The sequence below is a fragment of the Geotrypetes seraphini genome, chromosome 19 (genome assembly GCF_902459505.1).
Source record: "Geotrypetes seraphini chromosome 19, aGeoSer1.1, whole genome shotgun sequence".
Classification (NCBI taxonomy): domain Eukaryota; kingdom Metazoa; phylum Chordata; class Amphibia; order Gymnophiona; family Dermophiidae; genus Geotrypetes; species Geotrypetes seraphini.
The window spans coordinates 1,796,720-1,819,053 of NC_047102.1; the positions used below are offsets into that span (position 1 = coordinate 1,796,720).

Below are 22,334 nucleotides of genomic sequence, written 5' to 3' on the forward strand. Positions count from 1 at the left end.
CTGGAAGAAGGTAAAAATTATCCTGATACTCAAAAAACCTGCAGACAAACACAGACCATGGGTAAAACTATGAAAATCTTATAGGAATTGATAGCCCAGCCTCCTGGTGCTGGTACTTGTACGAGAGAAGAAACAGGAAGTGTAACAGAAACTTTCAAAACACCTGATGGGTTTCAATAACGTATATGAACTCCCACCCCAGGTGCTGAGAAAAGAAAGGCGGAGGCTATTGCTGATGGCTGGAATAAACTGCCAGCTCAGGAGAGCAGAAGATCCATCAATAGGCAATTGCTGTGCCCACTGTGGAGGGACTGCAAGAGGGTGGGAGATGCAAAGAACCCACATACCACTATTATGGACATGCTAGGCACATGCAGTCATTTGCAATGGCCTAGGAAATGCTCAAGGCCGTTTCAAGTGGCTGTGGTGTCCTGAGCTAACTTATGCATCAGTGCCCCCTCCCCCCATCATCTAGTACCTCCCCCTTCATGTCAAGTCTCCACCCCTAGTGCCTCAAATGCTGAATTTCAATTCAGCATCTCTCCCTCCCTGCCTGCAGAAGGGAGGAAAGAGAGAGGGAGAGATGCTGGATTGGTTTTTGGTGCCCTTTAATGCTGGCGCCCTGGGCCAGGGCTTCACCTGGTCCGTAGGCTGAGTCAGCCCTAGAAATGCCAATGACATATCCCATGTTTTTTGCTCATCATTAACAAATGAAAAGAAGCAGAAAAGAAGCACAACATTTTGTGTTTTTGACATTACAGCAAATCAAAATGAACAATGATACAAAAAACACATGATACAAAACAAATGAAAAAAATTTGGGGCTGCCCGTCTCTATTACAGGGACAGACTCCTGCATGGGTCCTACTGGACTCAGGCCCAGGGGACCAAAGGACTGGGGTGGGTGGGGAGCCTTCTCATTACTAAGGTTGGCTTTCCATAGCGGCTACCTGTACAGTCTGGTGGTTGTGTTTTTCAGGACGGTGATAAATCTATTTATAAACTCTGCTAAAACCCTGACATCTACCATTTACAATACCCTGTACCACTAACAGTAACTTGGACAAACAAAATAAGTTTGACACTTCCATGTACAATATCTACGTAGACTGTCAGGGGCATAATGAAAACTACGAGACATCCAAAAACATGGACATTTTGCAGGATGTCCTAGATCGAACTTAGATTTGTTGGGTTAGACTTATTTTAAGCACTAAAAGGGTACTCAAACTGACCAGAGGATCACTGACTTCCTCCCAGCCCCCTAAAGATCTGAATGAAAAGTACATACCTGTCTCTAGAACACTGTCTCAAACTTTGTTTAGCTCTGGCACAATAAATGGAGCAAATGTTTTTTTGCAGCACATAATTGCAACAAAAAAATTGGAGAGTTATTTATTTAACGTTCTTTAAGCTATCTGGAGTAATTGTAACAACGGTAAAACTAAAGTAGATAGGATAGATGGATGTGCTTGTTTTGGAGTGCAAATTAACTCAAAACGTGGCTCAACAAGCAAACACGCATTTCATCATCCACCATCTGCAGGCATTCTCTTTTTTTTTTTAATCAATTTAATTTCTGTCAGAGCTGAAAATCTAAGTTCGTAAAGATAAGAAGATTCAAATGGTGACAAAGCCTTGATTGCTTTGTTGCTCAAATGACTTGCCATAGTTTTCAAGGACCAATCACGTCAAAGAATGATGCTTGTCTGGGCAGTTGTATCCTTGCGCACACTGACTCTTGTGACCTCCTAATCTGGAGTTTCTCCTGCTCCAGCCAAATCCACTTTGGTACTTTCCTCTCTCACTGTCATGTCCCCTGCTACTTGAGTATTGTAATTCCATTGATTTAGGTTTGCTGAAATGTGTCCTGCGCGCATTGCAGTTGGCACAAAATGCAACTGCACGCCTTATTGTACATGCTTCGAAATTCGATCACATTACTCTGATACTTCGAGAGCTTCATTGGCTACCTATTGGTACGTGGGTCGAATCGAAGGTCCTTTGCGTGATGTATAAAGTGCTTCAGCATAATTGCCCGTCGAGTGTCCGCTCTCTTTTTCAGTGGCATTGTCCTTCTTGTGAGCTGTGGTCCTCGGACAGTTTGAAACTAGAAATTCCATCACTAATGGCCGTAAGGCTTCCGGGGAACCACAAATCCATGTTTTCTGTGCAGGGACCGGTACTTTGGAATGCCTTACCTGTAGTGTTGCGCCAATCGAACATTCTTTGGCATTTTAGAAAGGGGTGAAAACTGTCTTATTTGAGCGCTTTTTTGGTGCTAGCCATGTGACAACGTGAGTTGGAGCTGCTTGTTTCTTTTATTATGATGGGCAGACTATATGGGCCATTTGGCCTTTATTTGCCATCATATTTCTATGTGTATATGCTTATTGTACTCTGCCTAGATTTGTGGCTAGACAGGTTATAAATAATTTAAATAAAATAAATACATGAGCTTTGTGCCTGAGGCTGCAGTGAGGGAGGGGTGTCTCTTGGGGCCAGGCTAGGTGTAGCTCAGGAGTGGAAACCTCAGACCTTGAGGGCCACAATCCAGTCAGGTTTTCAGGGTTTCCCCTCAGAACTGCTTCCATTGTATGCAAATAGATTTCATGCATATTCATTGTGGAAATCCTGAAAAGCCATCTGGGTTGATCCTCGAGGCAACTAAGTTGCTCATCCTATTCTAGCTCACGGAAACTCTCAGGTTCTCCCAGATTTCAAGTGGCTTCAAGCGAGGCACTTTCAGAATCCTCGGCCTCAGCTTAAAGCAGTTGCTGATCCATCGGGCTTGCCAAGATTTCTCCCTTTCCACTTGCCCATTTCAAAAAAGCACCTGTTAATAGTTCCTTAGGAAATACAGAGCTGTCATCTGTGACCCTTTCTACTTTATAACTATGCAGGTTGTATTTAACCCTATCCTCTCACTCCCAAATGTTCCCGTAGCAGTGAAACTTTCCATCACAACTTAAAAGCATCCTCCAACTTGGGTAAATCAAAAAGAAAATACTGCTCCTAATGGTTCTTCCTCTCAGCCTCTGGAGCTAGGGTGAAATAGCTCTATTTTTAACACCCAACCCCCAGACCATTTTGCATCCTTAACACAAATTAAGTAACACACATACACCTTGTTAATGAGATGGTAACAACTTGGCCGCTACTTGATAGCCGAGCCAAACGGTAAGCTCTTAAAAACAACAAATAATTTACCTAGTCTACCACCATTTGCAAGACTGACACTCCTGCAAGGTCCAAACCAGGTGCAGCGTACTATCTGCACCAACAGTAACTTGATGAATTGTGACATGCAAGGGATGGATGTGTGGGTGGGGTAAGCTGTCCTCATTTGTGCCTCTGGGGATAGAGAGGGCTCGTATGGAAAACTTACAGGCTTTAAGCCCTGGAGGGATGTCAGTGCCTTCATTCCAAGCAGGGAGCCCAGCTTTGATGCAAAACGTCTTTTCTGGCCACCAGAGCTCCCTAACTCTTTGTAGTCCCCTTTCCACCCAAGGACTTGGGTGTGCTAATGTACAGTGCCTTTTTAAGGTTAGCTTCATGCACACTGGTCCTTCGCCTCAATATATTTCCTCACTTTATTCCTATTGGATTGGACTGAATGACTCATTAACTCCATAATTCACAAAAGGGTTTCTGAGATTCTCTTCAACATTCTCCATGGATGGTGGTATCTTCTGTTGGGCTAGCACAGGAATAATTTCTAGAAATTCTGTTTTATTTTTATTGTAGGTATTCTGCCCTATTTGTCAGTAACGGGTTAAAGATGCCAGTTTGAATTAAATTATATGATCCAGAAATGATGACTGCACCTGAGTTTTTCTTGGATACCTTCTGTAGGCGCTTTAATATCAGAATAACTGTTACATCTTTGCATTAGAGAATGAGGCCATGACAAAACATTAAAATAAATATTTAGTTCATAGGTTGTTTATTATAAGGAGTGTCTCATTGAGACTCACACCGGGCATGTTTCACACAGGCCACGGTGCTTCCAGACCCAAGGATGCTTCCTGCAGCGCTAAAAACTAGGGATATACATTTCTTTCAGCTGTTTTGGATCTGTTAATGAATGCATGCTAAATGAATGTAAGATGCATTAGCCTACAAATGAATGCACTGTAAGTCAATTTAAACACATTAAAATGTTTTAATATGAACCAAAAAGTTTCTGTTAAAGTAAATACATTAAACAAACTGAAGAAAATCCTGCTTGAATATTGGGAGAAAGGCCAGACTGAGATTTTTGCCTGATTTTCAAGGGAAAACTTAGGAGCAGGGAATGAGGTGCAAAGCACTCTTGTCATTTTGAAATCCCTCCCCAGATATAAACCCACCCACTCTTACCATGGTTAAATGCATGCATACTTTTTCCTGCACTAAGGTGGGGGGTCATGTTTTATAAGAGCAAACTTAAGTTTACCAGCATAAAATCTTGTCCATTTACATGTTATTACTCGGCTTTGGTATTTTCCTTCCATAGAGGGCTTCCAGTCTAATTTGTACTGGAGGCCTCTGGGGTCTCAAGCAGCATCAATGGGAGCAATGCTGGAGGCCTATCCCTAGCTCCACCCAAAGCCGCAAACAATCGTCAAACTCAAGGAAGCGCCTGCCACCAGGGATCGATCGACAAGACTTTTGTGAACTTCCCAAAGTGACTGAAGGCCTGGGCTAAAGCTTTGGGGGGGGGAATTCTTTAAGAGGTGCCTAGCTTACCGACGCTTATAAGATTCCTATGATGTCATGTTACTGTTTCAGCTCAAACCTTTTTTTAACATGCAAAAATCACTAGGTAGTAATGCTAGAAAGTCAGTAACATCGACCTAGCTTAAGGTAATGAAAAGTGTTTAATAGTAATATGTAAGAATGATGACTAAATTTGTAAAATTTCTCATTGAAATTCAGAGTGGTTGCTGAGAAATGGCAAAACAGTCCAGGGGGCTCAGAGGTGCCTTATAGGGACATAGGTCTATAAATAAAAGTAGGCGTGTGGCTTCCTTTCATGGCATATGAGCTTAACCCAGTGAATTGATGTGTCTGTGTGCTTAGGTGTGAGCACTTTTACTAGCCATAGAGCTGGTGTGCAAGCTGACACCTCAGTTTTGGCATTACACATGTAATGTCTAGTGTTCTAGAAGTTACACGTGTAAAACATATTTTTGTCTTCTTCTGGAATTACCCCCATGTGTTCCAAGGGAAAATGGAGGTATACTTTTGAAAATGCAAAACATATATGCCTGAGTGCAAGCGTGCCCCACCCCAGGCTTGGAAACGCCTCTTCTCACTGTGAGGAGACGGGCACAGCTTGCTTAACTTTACCCACACAAAGAGTGGCAATGTTCAAACAGCCCATCTCCACACATACATTATTTTATCCACAGGCATTATAAATCTCTACTGGAAAATAAGATCACAGTAGACATGCTTCATTCACTATAATAAGTAGAATTTCTCTATCATAATACTGTTATTTGAAAGAGTAGGAGAATGCACTGGGGCTAGAGAAGCATGAGTGAAATTATTTGAGGTGTTTCAACACATTAACTCCCCCCAAATAATGAACGCCTCTCTCCAGGCTTTCAGGGCTTGACTTTTTTCCGCTCGCGGTTGGAAATTCATGGTCTCTTATCCTTTACTCTTTCTTTCCGCTGAAGCTGCAATAGTCAGGTCCTAAGCCCTGAACTGTGCAGTCCGTGCTGTCAGTATCACAGGTCCCGCACTGGCAGCCAGTGGCGACTGGATATGTGTAGAAGGAGTCGGCGTGGTCAGCACAGCCAGGGATCTTCACTGTTTCATACACTAAGTCCTTGAAAGTGCAGATCTCTTGAGCTGAAGACACTAGTGGATGTTTAAACACAGGATCCTGAAACATTGAAAGATAAATTATTGTAAGAGCCTCACTTCGATGGAAAAGCTTGGTTCCTTGTAATTGAGAGTTTAATCTGGTGCAAGATGGGTAAGTTTTCAGGAAGAAGGCATGGGGAACAAGGGTTTTTAGTCGGTTGGCTTTGCTGGAGTGGAACAAACTGCCGGATGAAATGATACAGAATTAAGTTTAAGGTATATATGGTCATGCTCCTAAACAACGAACATCTCTTTCATGCATTCCATCTAATTTTACGAGTTTTTCAGCTCGTATTACTACACGGATGTAGTTTTAAAATTCAGTTTCCAACTGTTTTTAGAGTAATTGGGATAAGTCAACGAGTACGATTGTTTTATTATCAGGCAGCTCAACTGTGGAACAGTTTTCCTTTAGAAATAAGAAGCCAGAATTTGTATATTATTTTTTATAAAGTTCTAAAGATCTCATTTTTAAGTATACGTGCTCCCTTTCTTGTAATCTGCTCTGAATCTAAATTGAAAAATAGCGGAATATAAGACTACGGATTAGATTAGCAGCATATATCATCTCGTTATGGCTTTAGAAAAGCTCGGAAAAACTATTTCTGTTCTAGTTTGATATGATGTTTTATTTTATTGGTGGTTGAGACAGTATTACACTGATATGCCTAGGCCACCTGAGTAGGGTTACCAGATTTTCGTATACAAAAATCTGGACCCATGGTCCCGCCCCCAGGCCTGCTCCCTCAATCTGTTTGCTTGTTGGGATGGCATCTGCGCATGCGCTGGTGTGATGCCGTACGGACCCCTGGTAACCCTACACCTGAGTTCTGCTTCTGTGTGGAAACAGGAAGTTGAGTCAGAGAGGGGCGGGACGAGTTACAGGGAGCGCTCTGGAGCAGATCTCTGGCAGTCCAGGTGCAGCTGCTGCAGTGGCAGTGCTCTGGGGAAGAGAGATTCAGAATACATGATGAACAAAAGTCATGGTTACCATTTTCCAACAATGGAACAGAAAAACCCTTAATGCTAAACTTTAAAGGGTATTTTGAAAATGAGCTCTTCATTGTTGTACTGGGGGAAGATTGTCAATATGGTTTTTGGTTTTTTAAAAAGACATGCTTGTGAGGTGCAGCAGAGAGGTCATGCTGGATGTGAGGCAGGGAGAAGTGTAAACCACTGAGAACTCTGAGCAAGATTCAACGGTATATTGAATGTGAATAAACATACCAGGGAGAGAAAGATCTATTGAGTTGGGGGGGGGGGCAGGGGGGGTGGGAATTTGGCTCTGTTTGTGGCCTTGACTTACATACGGGTCATACTGATCTTGGCCATTTTTAGACCCCCAAACTACCACAGATTATACACAAAATTGACTTATAGATTACTCGCCTCCCCCCCCCCCCCCTTTTACAAAACAGAAACATGTTTTTTGGGGCCAATTGGAGTGGTAACATAGGAATTCTACGAGTGTCAGAGCTGTTACCGCCGTGACTGGCGCTAAAACACTAGCACAGTTTTATAGAAAAGGGGGGAGGAGTGGGTAAATAAATTCGGATTCCGGGCAGGTAAAATGAATTCACGGTTATGTCCTATCATTCCTCAGGTTCATTCATACATGTCCTTCAGGGAGCTGCGATAAATTTGTAAATTGATGTCTTGAATCTTGACTGGTAAATTGTATATTGATTTTAAATTGTTTATTTTAGTTTGATTTTAATGAATTTTAAGTCAATTGTATTTTACGTATTGATTGTATAATTTTTCTCTATATGTGAACCGCCTAGAGCTATGTAGTGTGGCAGTATTCAAAAATAAAATGATTATTATAATGTACAGACAGACAAATGATCACAAAACACCTTAACATGTTAATCGTGGACCAGCACTTCACGTGGTTTTGCAAAATCTAGCAGAAAATGGAAACTCTACATCTCCTCTAGAAACTCTGCATTCTAGGGTAACGTCTGCACAACCATTCTCAAGTTTTCTACTGCGCAGTGCGGTCCCCCGCTAGCATTTTTGTCTTATTTCCGCTCATCCTCACCTTTGTGAGACAGTATCCGGAGCACCACGTCGCGTTGACATAAATGCACAGCCCACAGCCCTCGCTTTCCAGGGCTATCGTGATGTTCGAGAGCTCACACATAATACTGACATGCACTTTACAGGAAAGCAGCAGCAGGCCGAAATAAACAGTCTTCATCCTGGCAAATGAGATATTTCTTTATAAGAAGTTTACGATACTACAATAGTCATCTTTCTGTCACTGGTGAAAATTACATAGCCCTACACCTTCCCTAGTAATTCTGATTTTAGGCAAAAGGAAAGTTTATACCCAATATATATATATACATTCTTCTTCCTAAGATGTAAGTGGTTTTCTTTAATTGCAACATCCTACTAAGTCTAACCTCACTTCCAGGCAAACATGAATGGAGAAAAGTCATACCTGTAGCGCAGGGAGAGAGGCAAGTGCAGAAACAGATGCTCATTGGAGAAATCCCAGGCTCTTTTATACTCAATTATGTCGGCTGTAACATATACCTGGAGGATTTTGCTCACATCACTTCATAGTCGCTGCTAGCAGAGCGAGGATTAATGTTTGACCAGACAATGAGAAGAAAGCCTTGTAAAATGGTAACTCAATCACTTCTGTATTCATCAAGGATTTCTCACTGAGATTCACCTTTTCCAAGGCCTTTGCTCAGCTGTTCTTTAGATAGCCTTTACCTGAGAGATCTCACATGCTTGTCCCAAGTTTTCTTGAATTCAGATACTGTCTTCGTCTCCACCAGGATATCAATCCATGCATCCACCATCCTTTCTGCAAAGACATTCTCTGGATAGTCTTAGTGAATATGCTTGGCAGGCAAATCTCTCTCTCTCCTGCATATTCACCGAAAACCCAATGAGCTTTGGTGTATCCCTAAGGGCTAGGCTGAGAAGCCTCGACTTCGATTACTTCGTAGTCTCTCCCCTTTCACTTTCCTATGCCCCTCCTCATTCCAGAGATTCCTTTCAATTGAAAGAGCTTCACCTTTTGTACATGTATGCTCTGTTAGGTACCATCGGCTCGAGTTTGAGTCCTAGTGATTTGATGAACATCAAGTTTTCATGGCAGAATACAGAAGTAGATTGCCGGGCCTTTCTTCTGCACAGTATAAATTCAATGTTGTCACTTTGGGGATTCCGGAATCTTCCTACTCTATGGGGATTTCTCATGGAATGTTGCTACGTTTTGGGTTTCTGCCAGGTACTTGTGACCTGGATTGACCACTTTGGAAACAGGTCTGACCCAGTAGGGTTATTCTTCTGTTCTTTTGTTTACCTTGCCTCTAGTAAAGCTTCCTGTAGTGTATGTAGTGCTCTCCCTGCCTCCTGCTGCTGTTTAGGGCCATTTTTTTTTTTTTTTTTTTTTTTTAGCACATCATCATATCTTAGTTGTGATGCCAAAGAGATCAGTTGTCAGAGAGCCTGAAGCAGGCTTATTTCCAGAAAGGTCCTGCTCTCTTTACTCTCAGCTGCTTCTAACTGGCTGTATGTATATTTTGTTTTTGATCAGGCTCAGCTTTTCAACCACCACAAGGCATGTGTTGTAATGACCCTTCACTTTTCCCTGGAATGGCACCTCCAAGCTAAGACGCCTTTCTTGAAAATCAGAGCACCTCTTCCTCAGCACCAGAAGTTTAAACTTATTGACCACTGGAATCTCCCATTGATACCACAGCCACAATGACATCTTTCCAGCTTGAGGCTGTAGCCTTATCATGGACCTCCATTTGCAAACACATGAGACTTCTTCTGGTTTATTTTTGACAGTCACTGCAATGCTGGTCCTGACCTCACTTCCTGAACCGTTGCTGTCTCCGACATTCCTGCAGTCATGATTCAAGTGTACTCTCTTGTTCTCCAGAGGCTGTGGACACTGTCACTGAGCCTCCAGACTATTTTCTCCCCTATCAAATCATCTCTGTGATCTCTGCTGATCTCACAGGCCTCTGGACCATGAAGCTGCGGCTTTAGCCATCATCCTCTGCCGGTCCTGCATCATTCATTTCTAGGTCTACTCGAGAAAGTTCCAGGAGGATTAATTCTACCTTTTTTTGCAGTCTGGAATTTCTTACTGAAAACAGCAACAACAAAAGATTATGAAGGAGAGAACGAGTTGAACTGGGATTAATGAGCCATTACAGATGATTGATTCGATTCTTTGGATTTCTGGAGCCGCATTTGCACGCTGAAGTGTAACTCGCTCATTCTCTCTGCATTACACCGACGGTTAACTAGGTCCACTCTCTCCACTGTGCGTCATGATTTGTGTCTGAAGGATTCCTGTTTCTAATGCTAAGCCCCGGGTCATCTTCTGTGAGATAAATTTGTCTCATGTGCACGGAATCTGGAGGGAAGAAAGAGATAGCAAGATATGTGGTATTGATTGATCACAACATGCAAATATGGCCATCTTCATCTCAGAAATGTAAATGAAGAAAAGGAAACTTTTGTTCAATTACACTCAAAGCACTATTTAGCTCTTCTGAGATATTCATGATATTCCCTAAGTCTTTTTTTTTTCATGCAGAGCATAGTTAAGATGAAGGAGATTTGGATTTAGCTCACACATTTCTAGTCTGTCCTTTTTTTTGTTGGTTTCATTATTTATTTATTTAGGGGAATGAAATAAACATAAGAAAAACCCTGAAATGAAACATCAGGCCTATGGTTTGTCTTCCCCCTTGTAAAAACCAGAGTACCATCAAGTCCTCTTGGGTCCCTCTTTATACCCATCCTTCTTTGATCTTGATTGCTAAAGTCTAAATGTAGCAGCCCCTGTTTCAAAATGTCATGGCCAGTTTCATGCAGGAACTGTAAAGTGGTGAACCTCTGTCCAGGGCTGGCCGGTGTCATTTTGCAACAGGTATTCAGCATGACTGCTCTAGTTCAGTTCTGGTGACCCTCACAGATGGGGAGAGAGAGTGGACTGGGGCTGATGGCTAACATCATTAATGAAAAGAGAAGAAAAACCAAATAAAATGGGTGTTGATTTTCTTTAGTTTTGCTTTTATTGAAATTTCCAGTTTAGTTTGAAGTCTAGGGTTACCATTGAGACATCCAGGTTTTACTTCCATTGCTTTCAACGGAAATAAGATCAGATGTCTCTATCTGTCCTCCTTTTTCTGGAGCCATATTGTAACCCTAGTTTAAACCAAAGCACATCTCAGCTTGCCGAGAAGAAATTACATTTGAAGAGGACTCCCCTGGCTTGGTGTAGTTTCTTCCCATATCATGATTCTCTGGACAGAGAGGAAAGGCTCCAGGGCTGGTGGGAGGCAGAATGTGTTACACTCTGCTGATGCTAGCAAAAGCAGATTTGAAGTCTTGGAGGGGGGGGGGGGGACATGCTGAACTAGCAGGGTAAAGAGAGAGACAGACAGTGTTGCAAACACTTTTGTAACCTCCAAGAACATCAGGGCTTCAGTGACCATGCCAACACTGTGTACTGCTCAGTTATCCCCCCTACCTCCAGGGTGTCGCTAATCAGAGGGCAGGGATTCTCTGGAAGTGGTATTTGAACCTAGTTCCTGATAGCTGACTTTTCTTTTTCTTCTTTTGTTTTTTTCCCTATGATATCGTAACCTCTTTCTGCCCTGGTGTCCAGTTTTGTCTATTTCCCCTGTCTTTCTTTATGGACTTTTTAGTCCCTGATCTCCTGAAGAAGCTTTGGGCGAAACGGGCTCCATTGGGATCAGAGATCAGACATGTATTGATTTGATTTCAAGTTTACAAACTAAGTCCTTATTTCAAGACTTTTTTGCATGTTTAGTTATTGGAGGGGGTGGTGGACTCAAGATTGAAAAGACAAACTCATGGAACAGGACAGCATTTGGGTCGTCTGAGGTCTGTCCACCTTTTTTCAAAATTTTCATAATTGATTCAAGTGATTAATTTGAATCTTTAATGCCAACTTAGGTTTTTATATCACAAGATTTTTCCCAGATATATTGGAAAGGAATCTACGATATTTAATATATTTTGCTCTACTTTTGAAGTTTATCTTGATGATAGTCTGGTGGAGTAGATTGTCTTTTTTGGTTTATTGATTTTTAACTATTGCCCATTGTTTTTACTTTTTGTAAATCGCTTTGACTTAACTTTTTTGGGTTAAAAAATTGCAGTGCAGCACTCTGGGGTTGTGGGTTTGAAATCTGTTCCTTGTGACCCTGACCAAGTCACTTAATCCCCATTGCTCCACGTGTGAGCCCAGTTAGGGAAAAATGCTTGAGTATCTGAATAATTTGTAATCCGCACAGAATCGTAGGATATGTGGAATATAAAATTTAAAAAAAACCAAAAACTGTAAATGGACTAGTGACCTAAACCCAACTGATTTAACCCTCAGCCCAGAAATTATGCACACCTGGTAGTCACGGGGGCTTAGATGATCACAACCTAGAAAAACTCCAGTTTGGTGCAGGAGCAACACGTCTGCGAGAGCAGAAATTATTCCTGGCTTTCAGACTCCAGATGAGAATTTGCTGCGTTATTATGTGCTAGCAAGCATCTCTTGAAGCATCTCAGTGGAGACAGAACAACAGTTGTTACTTATGCTCAGCCGACACTCCGTCTTCAAACACTTTTGTGCTTGAAAACACTTCTTCAAGACCTGCCATCCATATTTATCTGACTCTTAAATATAAATATTGCACAAGTATCTGTATGTCTGAAGTCAGTTACTCTACAACAAAGTGAAATATTAATGAATCTTTCTTCCAGAAGCTCCTGCACAAAAAGATTAAAGGCCACTTCCAGTGCTTGAATTCTTTCTCGTTTTCTTTCTTAGCTAAAAGGGGTGTCCCACATATAGAAACCTCACCCCCTAGTGGTACTTTGAGATATTACCACAAGAAGCCTCAGCAGCCATTTTGGATTGGCCTGAGATATGAGGCAGCAGAGTTAGGGTTACCAGATGTCTGGATTTCCCCAGATATGTCCTCCTGTTCGAGGACATGTCCGGGAGTCCGGACAGCGTTCCAAAACCTGGCACTTTGTCTGGGTTTTACAAAGCTTCCAGCTGACATCGATGTCGGGACGGTATCTGCACATAGTCATTGTGTTGCATCAGCACATGCACAGATGCCCTCCCAACAAGCGACCAGGTTGAGGGACGGGGCTGGGGGTGGGACCATGGGTCCAAATTTTCATTCCCCAAAATCTGGTAACCCTAAGCAGAGTGTAGGCATCACTCCCATCCCAATAGACAAAAGGGGTTGCTTGAGTGCACAGATGCCCTCCCAACAAGCGACCAGGTTGAGGGACGGGGCTGGGGGTGGGACCATGGGTCCAAATTTTCATTCCCCAAAATCTGGTAACCCTAAGCAGAGTGTAGGCATCACTCCCATCCCAATAGACAAAAGGGGTTGCTTGAGTGCCATTTAGGGGGTTTGGATGTTACTGAGGGTAGTGTTTTTTTTCCGGGAGGGAGGGGGTGCTGACATCATGGGTACCTACACCTCTACAAAAGGGGAATGGGACTGGGACTTGTATACCACCTTTTTGTAATTATACAACCACATTCAAAGCAGTTTATAGACAGTGGAAGATTAAGTGACTTGCCCAGGGTCACAGGGAGCATCTCAGGGGGCTGAGGCTGTAGCTCTAACCACCGTGCCATACTATCCTCCAGGCACTTAGATGTGCCTCAGGGCAGGTGTAAATATGAACATCCTGGATTCCCTACGTGAACTAGAGACCACATGCCTCTCCTTCTCTCTGCCCTCCTCATGCCACTTTACCATCTGAACTTACTCAGCTTCTTCACATGTGAATGGCTCCTGTTTTGAAATGGCATTTACATGTCTGGGCCTTTCCAGATGCGTACATGCCTGCCATTTGGAAGTGGAGAAGCTTCTAGAATAACTGGCACAGTCGCTATGTAAAACTGGGCTTTGAGTATCTTTAAATACAATTAACTGAATGAATTTAAACAGGGTAAAGATATTGTATGCATTATCTAAGGACAGAACTCATGAATAAAAGACAAATCACAATTATCAGGGCCAATTATTGTAAATGTGAATGATGCACTTATACATTTCAAGTTAAGAGACAACGGATCGCTGAATCTCTGCACCTTCTTTAGGGTCGATGCATCATTTCCACTTCCTGGGATTTATGAGGGGGCCACATGCAAAAACTGTATGGGAACATTCTGATCATTTGCATGATATATTATAGATACAGGAGCCACAAATAAGGGGCGGATCATATCAGGTGATGAAGTCGTGTGTATTTGTCTGAAGGTCAAATTATTCTTAGGTGCATTTAAAAAAAGTGGACACCTGGGACATTTGCAATACTGGTCTCAGTTTTGGAGGAGTGTGTGGCGCAGTGGTTGGATCTACAGCCTCAGCACCCTGGGGTTGTGGGTTCAAACCCCGCGCTGCTCCTTGTGACCCTGGGCAAGTCACTTAATCCTCCATAGCCCCAGGTACGTTAGATAGATTGTGAGCCCACCGGGACAGAGAGGGAAAATGCTTGAGTACCTGATTGTAAAAAACCGCTTAGATAACCTTGATAGGCGGTATATAAAATCCTAATAAACTAGTTAAACTAAACAGACTTCCAGATAACACACCATTCCAAATTCAAACTATGCCGCTTAGCATGTAAAACGCCATTCAGAGCTGCCCTAATGCCTTTCTCAGATTTACTGAACTATTGGCTGGATCTATTGATCAACGTAACTCTACCATATTTAAAAAAAAGTACAATATGAAAATCTACTTTCTTCGTACCAAAAGCACAAGTTTATGATACAAACTTTCCAATCATTCGACTCGTTTTGCCACCGCTACATATAAAGCTAGAGCTGATGAAACAATTTGTTACCTGGACTTACCATGGAGAAACTGAAGGCCGGAAATCGTAGGCGTCTGCAGTGTAGGCCAGGGTTTTACCTAAGTTCTTTTGAGAATCACATCTAACTCCATCCCTCACTACGCCTACTGTGACCTTAGGCGTGATTACGGCGCCTACTTTTTAAATGAGTTTTTAATCAGTTTCTAACAGCGCAGTCAATTACCTTGCCGATTAAAACCAATTAAGTTTGGTGGTGGAGCAGCACCTATCCAGTGTATCAGGAAACTTTCAGACAAACATACTGTGAATTCCAATTTGTACAAACTAATTGGCCTTTTTTTTCCCCCCACAGATTGGATTTTTTAAATCAAGATTAAAGAAATGGAAATAGTGGTGCTTTTTTCACTTGCATTTCTGACATGAATGTCAGTAGAGGAATTTAGTGGTGGTGGCCAAGCTTAATGTACCCTGTCACTGGAGACCTCAGAGCATCCCATCATGAATACGTAGTTTGGCAAGCATTTACTATGGAAATTATCAATGCTTATATTTAACACAGAATAATGTGGAAATCTTTTCATTAGAGGGCAAGATTGTTGTTTACAAATATCAATCTAACAGATAAGCTCTCAAAGTAGCTATTTCAAGACCAGTTCTCTTAAGATTATCTCCCATTCCGTACCTATGGCAGTGGTTCCCAGTGGGATCACAGAAAGTGGACTCTTCCCTCCTCTTCTAGACCTTGACTATGACCTATTGGCCATGTTCTCATCGTCCTCAGAAACACTGCACTTCAGCACATCCTGTAGCACAAAGTATAGTGCTGTGCAGACTTTCTGAAAACAGAGCTGCTGCACACCCTCTGTTAGAACTAGGAGAGGGGAGGGAAGGTAGATCCCCAGCCCATGTCCAGCAACAGGACCCTCCTCGGTAGTGGAGATCTCAGTATTGTCGCCACACTGGAAAAGCCTAACCAGCCCCCAGGTCTTGCCGATGCTGAACTTGCCTTGATATTGGAGACTACAGCAATACTTGGCTGCATCTCGACAGTGGCTCTGGAAGCCCAGAACTATTTTCTCATTCACATTCCCTGCCTCATTGTGGCTCAGCTCAAAGGGGTCCTGGATATTGAGGGCTCCCAGTTTCAGCCTACTGTTTGTTTCTGAAGCCAGGATATCTTTTAGTGGAAAAGCCTGGCCCTCTCGTAGTGAAATCCCAGTGCTGGCAAAAGTCATAATCAGTAAAGACATGGAAAAACTCAGCAAGGAGGGAGCGCAGGTTCTCCAAGTTACAGCTGGGCTCCACATTGGAAGAGTCTTTAGGGAAGCTGCAGTCCCAACCATCTATAACAGCTTTCTCCCCTTCATCTGCCAACTTCTTCAACTGGGCAACTGCAGGAAGAAGAGTACCAGCAGTGTCAATGCGTAATTATTCAGTAGAGGACCTCCTCCAAAGGGGTTTCCAGCAAGCTCCTTCTGCTTGGCCCAGTAGTGCAGTGTGTACACCAAGGGTCGGACCCTATCATCCACTTCTGCATACAGTTGCAGCAGGCGTGTGTTACAAAAGGCAAGCCTGTTATTGATAGAAATGTCACCTTGCAGCAAAGACTCTTTGTGATGGAATTTGGCAACCGTGCAGGTGTCAGTGCTTGCACACCATGCACGCCAGGGACACACTGTCGTAGTACTGCTGCTATCAACTGCAGGATCTCTGATGTAGATTCCAGGTCCACATCACTCAAAATGGAGCCCTGAGATAGAGTATCCAATGCAGCATTGTGCTCACTCTTCTCTTTCTGCGGCTTCCTAGCATTTGCCTGGAAAGTTTTTGTGTGCTCCAAACCCAGAAACAAATCTAAGTCACAGCCATGTACTTCAAAGCTGTTCACCGAGGAGCCAAAAGGGAGGACCTCACAGCCAGGAAAGAACTCAGAGAAAACCTCCTGAAGCAACGTGACCAGCAGCTCATCCACATCACTGCAAAGACACAGTGCCTGGGCCAGTTTCTCTGAGCTCAGCTCTTGAGCCCCCTGCTTTCTGGGAGGGGTGGACTAAAAATCTCTCTTGTGACGAGGCTTCACACGCATTTTCTGTCCCTCCAGGCTGTGTCGGGGGTGGGAGAGGACTTCGTGCATCGCCGCCCGGTCCTGGAGCTCTACGATCGCATAGATTCCCTTTCCTTTATCCATTACTATGCTGGTGACAGGTGCAAAGTTTGAGAAATACTCCGACAGCTGCAGCTCTGATGTTTCTCGGTGGAAGCTGGTGACGAAGATGCTCTTCTCCTCCCGAGACGTCCTCCGAGCCTGAACTTCGCTGAGCTTCCGGTGCTTCTTCCCTCGCAAGTGATCGGCCAGGCTCGCTCGATTCGCCACCTGCAACCTGCAAAGGCGGCAGCGGAATCCACCTCGTGGTAGCAGCTCAACGTCGGCCTCCAGCTCCATCTTTCCGCGACGAAAAACGTGCGGCAGCTTCGAGTTGAAACGAGCAGCATGGAGAAGAAGGCCTGCCCCCCCGGAAGTCGTCATTGTACTTCCGGGGCAGGCGTACTCATTGAAGTTGCGTGGCAGCGGCTGCCCGGTCATTTCAAGTGAAAGTCGGGAGGGTGGGAGATGCCATGGCCCCTGCGGCCTCCACTATTCCGACGCCTAGGAAGCTGCTCTCCCCCCCCTCTCCGGCTATACCGGAAATGACGAAAAGGGAAAGCACTTTTGGCAGCACAGCGACCGAAGCCGTGTGGCCAATGGGAAAGAAAACTCAGTAGCTCGACGGCAGGGCACAGGGATGACACCAAAACAAAGAGGGTGCTGCAAGGGCTCCCCTTAATCGCTAGCCATGGTCTCAGACTTGCTAGCCCAGCGGGAGCGGGTCTTCAAGTCACTCTTAACGTCACCCTTCTCCTCCACTGCCAATTCCAGATTTCGCTCCTTTCATCCAGCTGCCCCCTAGGCCTGGAATAAATGACCTGAGTTTGTCCGCCAAGCGCCTTCCCTTGTTTAAAAGCAGACTGAAAACCCACCTTTTTGATCCAGCTTTCAATCCTTAACCCTACTCACCTCTGTCCTCCACCCAGCCACAGATTAACCCTTCCGCTTAACTGTATCTGTGGCATCCTGTTTGTCTGTCTTGTCTGTTTTTTAGATTGTAAGCTCTTTGGAGCAGGGACTGTTTTCTTACTCTTTACTCATTTACACATTACAACAACAAGAAACCATCTTTTTCACAGAGACTGCACACTTTTTTTGTTCTTCAAGGGTGCCCATCCTATCCATTTCTGCTGATTAATTTGCTCACTGTCATGTGTTTTATTGCTCTTATAAAAATCAGATACAATTTTAGATTAAAATAATGCTTATCTGCATTTACTGTGCCATCCATTAGACTCCATTCTTAAATAAGTAATATTCTTCCTGTACAGTACGACACTGGTCTTGATCAGTTCCTCTCTCTCGCTCTCATTATCAGGACTTTAAAATCTTGCTTTCAGCATCACCATCCTGATCAATTACACAAGTACTAAAAACCTTCTAATGGGAGTGGGGATTTAAAATGGGTTTTCTTGTTCGTAAGTAGTGGAAGCAAACTTTGAGTCCAGAATGCACTTAGCATGAATTCAGTATATTAATCTCAGGCAGGTTAACATTTTCAAAACTATCACAAATCATTTTGTTTTTGTGACTGAAGAACAGGTCTGAAAAATAAGACTTCTGCACACAAGGGTCAGGCCCTGATCACCAGAATAAGGCCATTGGCGAGGATATGCAGCAAGCACCAGATCCCTTGAGCGCTGCTCTGACCTTCCCCTCGATAAGCTCTTCAAAACAGGATACCTGCAGCAAAGTTCATCATCTAGCCTCAGTCCTGGCTGTTACCATTAATTGGACATTCTTCCATAACTGATGGATCTTTCAGTCTATGTTATCGCCAGGTCCTTAACTTTACAGCAGGTCTCAGATATTTTAACCGAAAAGAGAATAATGGATAGGAAAATTGTAATTTTATAGACTGGCCAGAACAGTAAATTACAGAATTTTCAGTCCCCAGAGCCCATTTTCAATCTATAGTAATTCCATAATTATTTCAAATGTTTGGCCTGGCAGTTTTTCATGGTCCTTCAGGACTTCAGCTCAATCAGTTGATAGCGGATAGTGTGGCTGGTTTTAAGAAAGGTTTGGACAATTTCCTGGAGGAAAAGACATGGGGAAGCCACTGCTTGCCCTGGATCGGTAGCATGGAAAGTTGCTACTCTGGGGATTCCAGAATCTTTCTACTATTTGAGGATTCTGGATGGAATGCTGCTACTCTTTGGGGATTCTGCTTGGAATGTTGCTATTCTTTGGGGATTCTGCATGGAATGATGCTACTCTTTGGAGATTCTGCATGGAATGCTGCTACTCTTTGGGAATGCTGCTTCTATTTCAGGATTCTGCATGGAATGCTGCTATTATTTGGGGATTCTGGATGGAATGCTGCTACTCTTTGGGGATTCTGCTTGGAATGTTGCTATTCTTTGGGGATTCTGCATGGAATGATGCTACTCTTTGGAGATTCTGCATGGAATGCTGCTACTCTTTGGGAATGCTGCTTCTATTTCAGGATTCTGCATGGAATGCTGCTATTATTTGGGGATTCTGGATGGAATGCTGCTACTCTTTGGGGATTCTGCTTGGAATGTTGCTATTCTTTGGGGATTCTGCATGGAATGATGCTACTCTTTGGAGATTCTGCATGGAATGCTGCTACTCTTTGGGAATGCTGCTTCTATTTCAGGATTCTGCATGGAATGCTGCTATTATTTGGGGATTCTGGATGGAATGCTGCTACTCTTTGGGGATTCTGCTTGGAATGTTGCTATTCTTTGGGGATTCTGCATGGAATGCTGCTACTATTTGTGGATTCTGCATGGAATGTTGCAACTATTTGGGGATTCTGCATGGAATGTTGCAACTATTTGGGGATTCTGCATGGAATGCTGCTATTATTTGGGGATTCTGCATGGAATGTTGCAACTATTTGGGAATTCTGCATGGAATGCTGTATCTATTTGGGGATTCTACATGGAATGCTGCTACTCTTTGGGGATTCTGCATGGAATGTTGCTACTCTTTGGGGATTCTGCATGGAATGCTGCTACTCTTTGGGAATGCTGCTTCTATTTCAGGATTCTTCATGGAATGCTGCTATTATTTGGGGATTCTGCATGGAATGATGCTATTATTTGGGGATTCTGCATGGAATGATGCTACTCCTTGGGTTTTATCAAGAAAAAAGGGGGTTATAAAGGATAATTATACAAAATCTAATTCAATAAATTAATTTACTATACATCGGTGTCTGGCTACTTTTTTGTAAATAATCTATCATCACTGAACCCCATTTTTTATCATATAGAGAGCAACCGTTTTATTAACATGTTTACCCCAGTGTGTAAATTAAGAGGCTGAAGTATCATAAAGGATGCATGGTTCTCAGTAAAGAGACTTCTTATAACTTAGATGTTATTTCAAGTCTTCATCCTGAATGCAAGTAATATAATCATTTACTTCAGACCTCCTTCCTACCTCAAATTTGTTTTTATTAATTGTATTATTTAATTAAGTTAAAAGACTAATTAACTAAGAGTGCAAAGCCTATCCTTATCTTTTATTTAAATTAATTAATAAATAAATATATGTTGTTAACTTAATTTAATTTAATATCCTAACTTAAAATCATATGATTCAACTTATCATCATTATAATATTATAATTTGAAGTCATTTTATTCAACTTATCACATTACTAATAAATTTAATTATAATATCTAACATTCAAATTGATTCATTCAATCAATCAAATATAATTCAATATGTTAGAGAAGAACAACACTTATCTTAATGGCTTCCTGGCCAAAACCAACGTTGGTGGGTTTGTGAACTACCCGACACTCAGAAACTATTTTAGAGTGTTTCAGCTATTGACTAGGCTTCATCGGGGGACAATATTGCTTCTGTACCACTACTTGGTTACTCATCCTCCTTGGGTTTTGGCCAGGTACTAGGGACCTGGATTGGCCACCGTGAGAACGGGCTACTGGGCTTGATGGACCATTGATTTGACCCGGTATGGCTATTCTTATGTTCTTAAATATCCCAATATGAGGTGAGTCTCTTTTAATTGAGAGGAAGTTCTGGAATGAGGGGAACACAGAATGAAGGAAATAGTGGTGAATGCTTGGAATGGCCTCCTGAGACAAAAAGTGTATCTGAGATCAAGGAAGCTTGGGACAAGTACGTTGGATCTGTAAAGGCAAGGAGGGGAAGTGGATGCCGTAGTTAGGCAGACTAGAGAGGCCATATGGTCTTTATCTGCTGTTATTGTTCTAGGCTTCTATCAATAGTGTCAGCGACTGATTGACTTGTTCTTAACTGCACTATTTACTAATAAATATTTGGCAAATGTGGACATTTAAGGGCTCTACTGATATAGAATATTTATTGCTAAACAGGTCCTTGTGTTTCTAGTATGAACAATGATCCGTACAAGCCAACCTGTACTTTGGTCAGCCTGTGCTAAGTGGAATAAGTCTTGGTAGAGCTTATTAGAGGGAAGGATGAATTATACAGTACAGCAGTACCCTGTAGGCTCGGAGGTAAGATCTATCTCTTCCTTTTTTAATAAAGCATCCACTTTAAAAATTGAAAATCGCATTTTAATTTTTTTAACAAAGAGCAGCTGGTGATTATTTTTCTATTTCACGAAGCTGAGTAGATTTCATTTGGATTTGATGCAAGAAAGTGTGGGCTCTAGAAAGACCAGATTTGCAACCAAAAAATTCAGAAAAAGAATACATTGCTAGAAATACAGTAATCACTTTTCTATGTTCTTAAACATAAATCAGAAAAAGAAGTTGTTCTGCTTTTGCCAGTTTCACCAGAGCAGATCAGAACAAGACATCTGTCACCAAGAGCATTGATTTCACCACACGGCCATGTTTCACCCACTTCTGGGCTATGTCAGGGGCTCATCAATAACTAAGCAGTGTCGTAGTTGAAGGCACCATTTTTCTATTTCCACAGCAGTGAGAGAGATTTTCACCAGCACCGTCCACAGATAGTGAACTTATACTGCGAAGTGTAAGCATCCATTTGAATACCGAGCATAAGGATTTCAGGGGCACCTGTATGATACATATATATATATATATATATACTGTATATCTCTGAAAGATGTTAAATGTAGTCGGCATATCACTTTACTGCAGTAAGAGGTTTTTGCTAAAAAAAAAAAAAAAAATCCAATTCCAGATAAATATCTTAAGGGTTAGGGAACAGTTGCTTATTTTTCATTACCCATAAGGAATATGGAAAGTGGCTCTTTTTCAGGAACGGAGTACTTTCAAGGGGTTTGACAGTCGATTCTTTCTGGCATAAACTCTAAACAGCTTTGAGGCTCTCTCTAGAGCCCAAGAACAGATATTTTAAAGGCCTCTCCTAGCAGCTAATCAGTGGCATGGATAGAGGCCAGAGGCGTTGCTTTCTGACGCGGAACCGCAGCTGGGGGATGGGTGCAAGCTTTAGCTTGGTTATATTACAGCAGCAACACACATTATATAATTTGCTGATCAATGAAAGTCAATCAA

The 22,334-nt window shown here is 42.6% G+C and overlaps 1 protein-coding gene and 1 pseudogene across 1 annotated transcript; both read right to left on the minus strand.

Moving 5' to 3' along the window:
* Positions 1 to 3,655: 3,655 nt before the first annotated feature.
* On the minus strand, positions 3,656 to 14,331 carry FSHB (follicle stimulating hormone subunit beta). The gene is made up of 3 exons (XM_033928217.1): positions 8,309 to 14,331; positions 7,904 to 8,063; positions 3,656 to 5,878 (listed from the first exon to the last, which is right to left on the minus strand). Exons 2-3 carry the CDS (start codon positions 8,060 to 8,062, stop codon positions 5,648 to 5,650), a joined length of 390 nt encoding a protein of 129 aa, XP_033784108.1. The 5' UTR covers position 8,063; positions 8,309 to 14,331; the 3' UTR covers positions 3,656 to 5,647.
* Positions 14,332 to 14,335: 4 nt separating this feature from the next.
* On the minus strand, positions 14,336 to 18,980 carry LOC117352097 (annotated as a pseudogene).
* Positions 18,981 to 22,334: the final 3,354 nt, after the last annotated feature.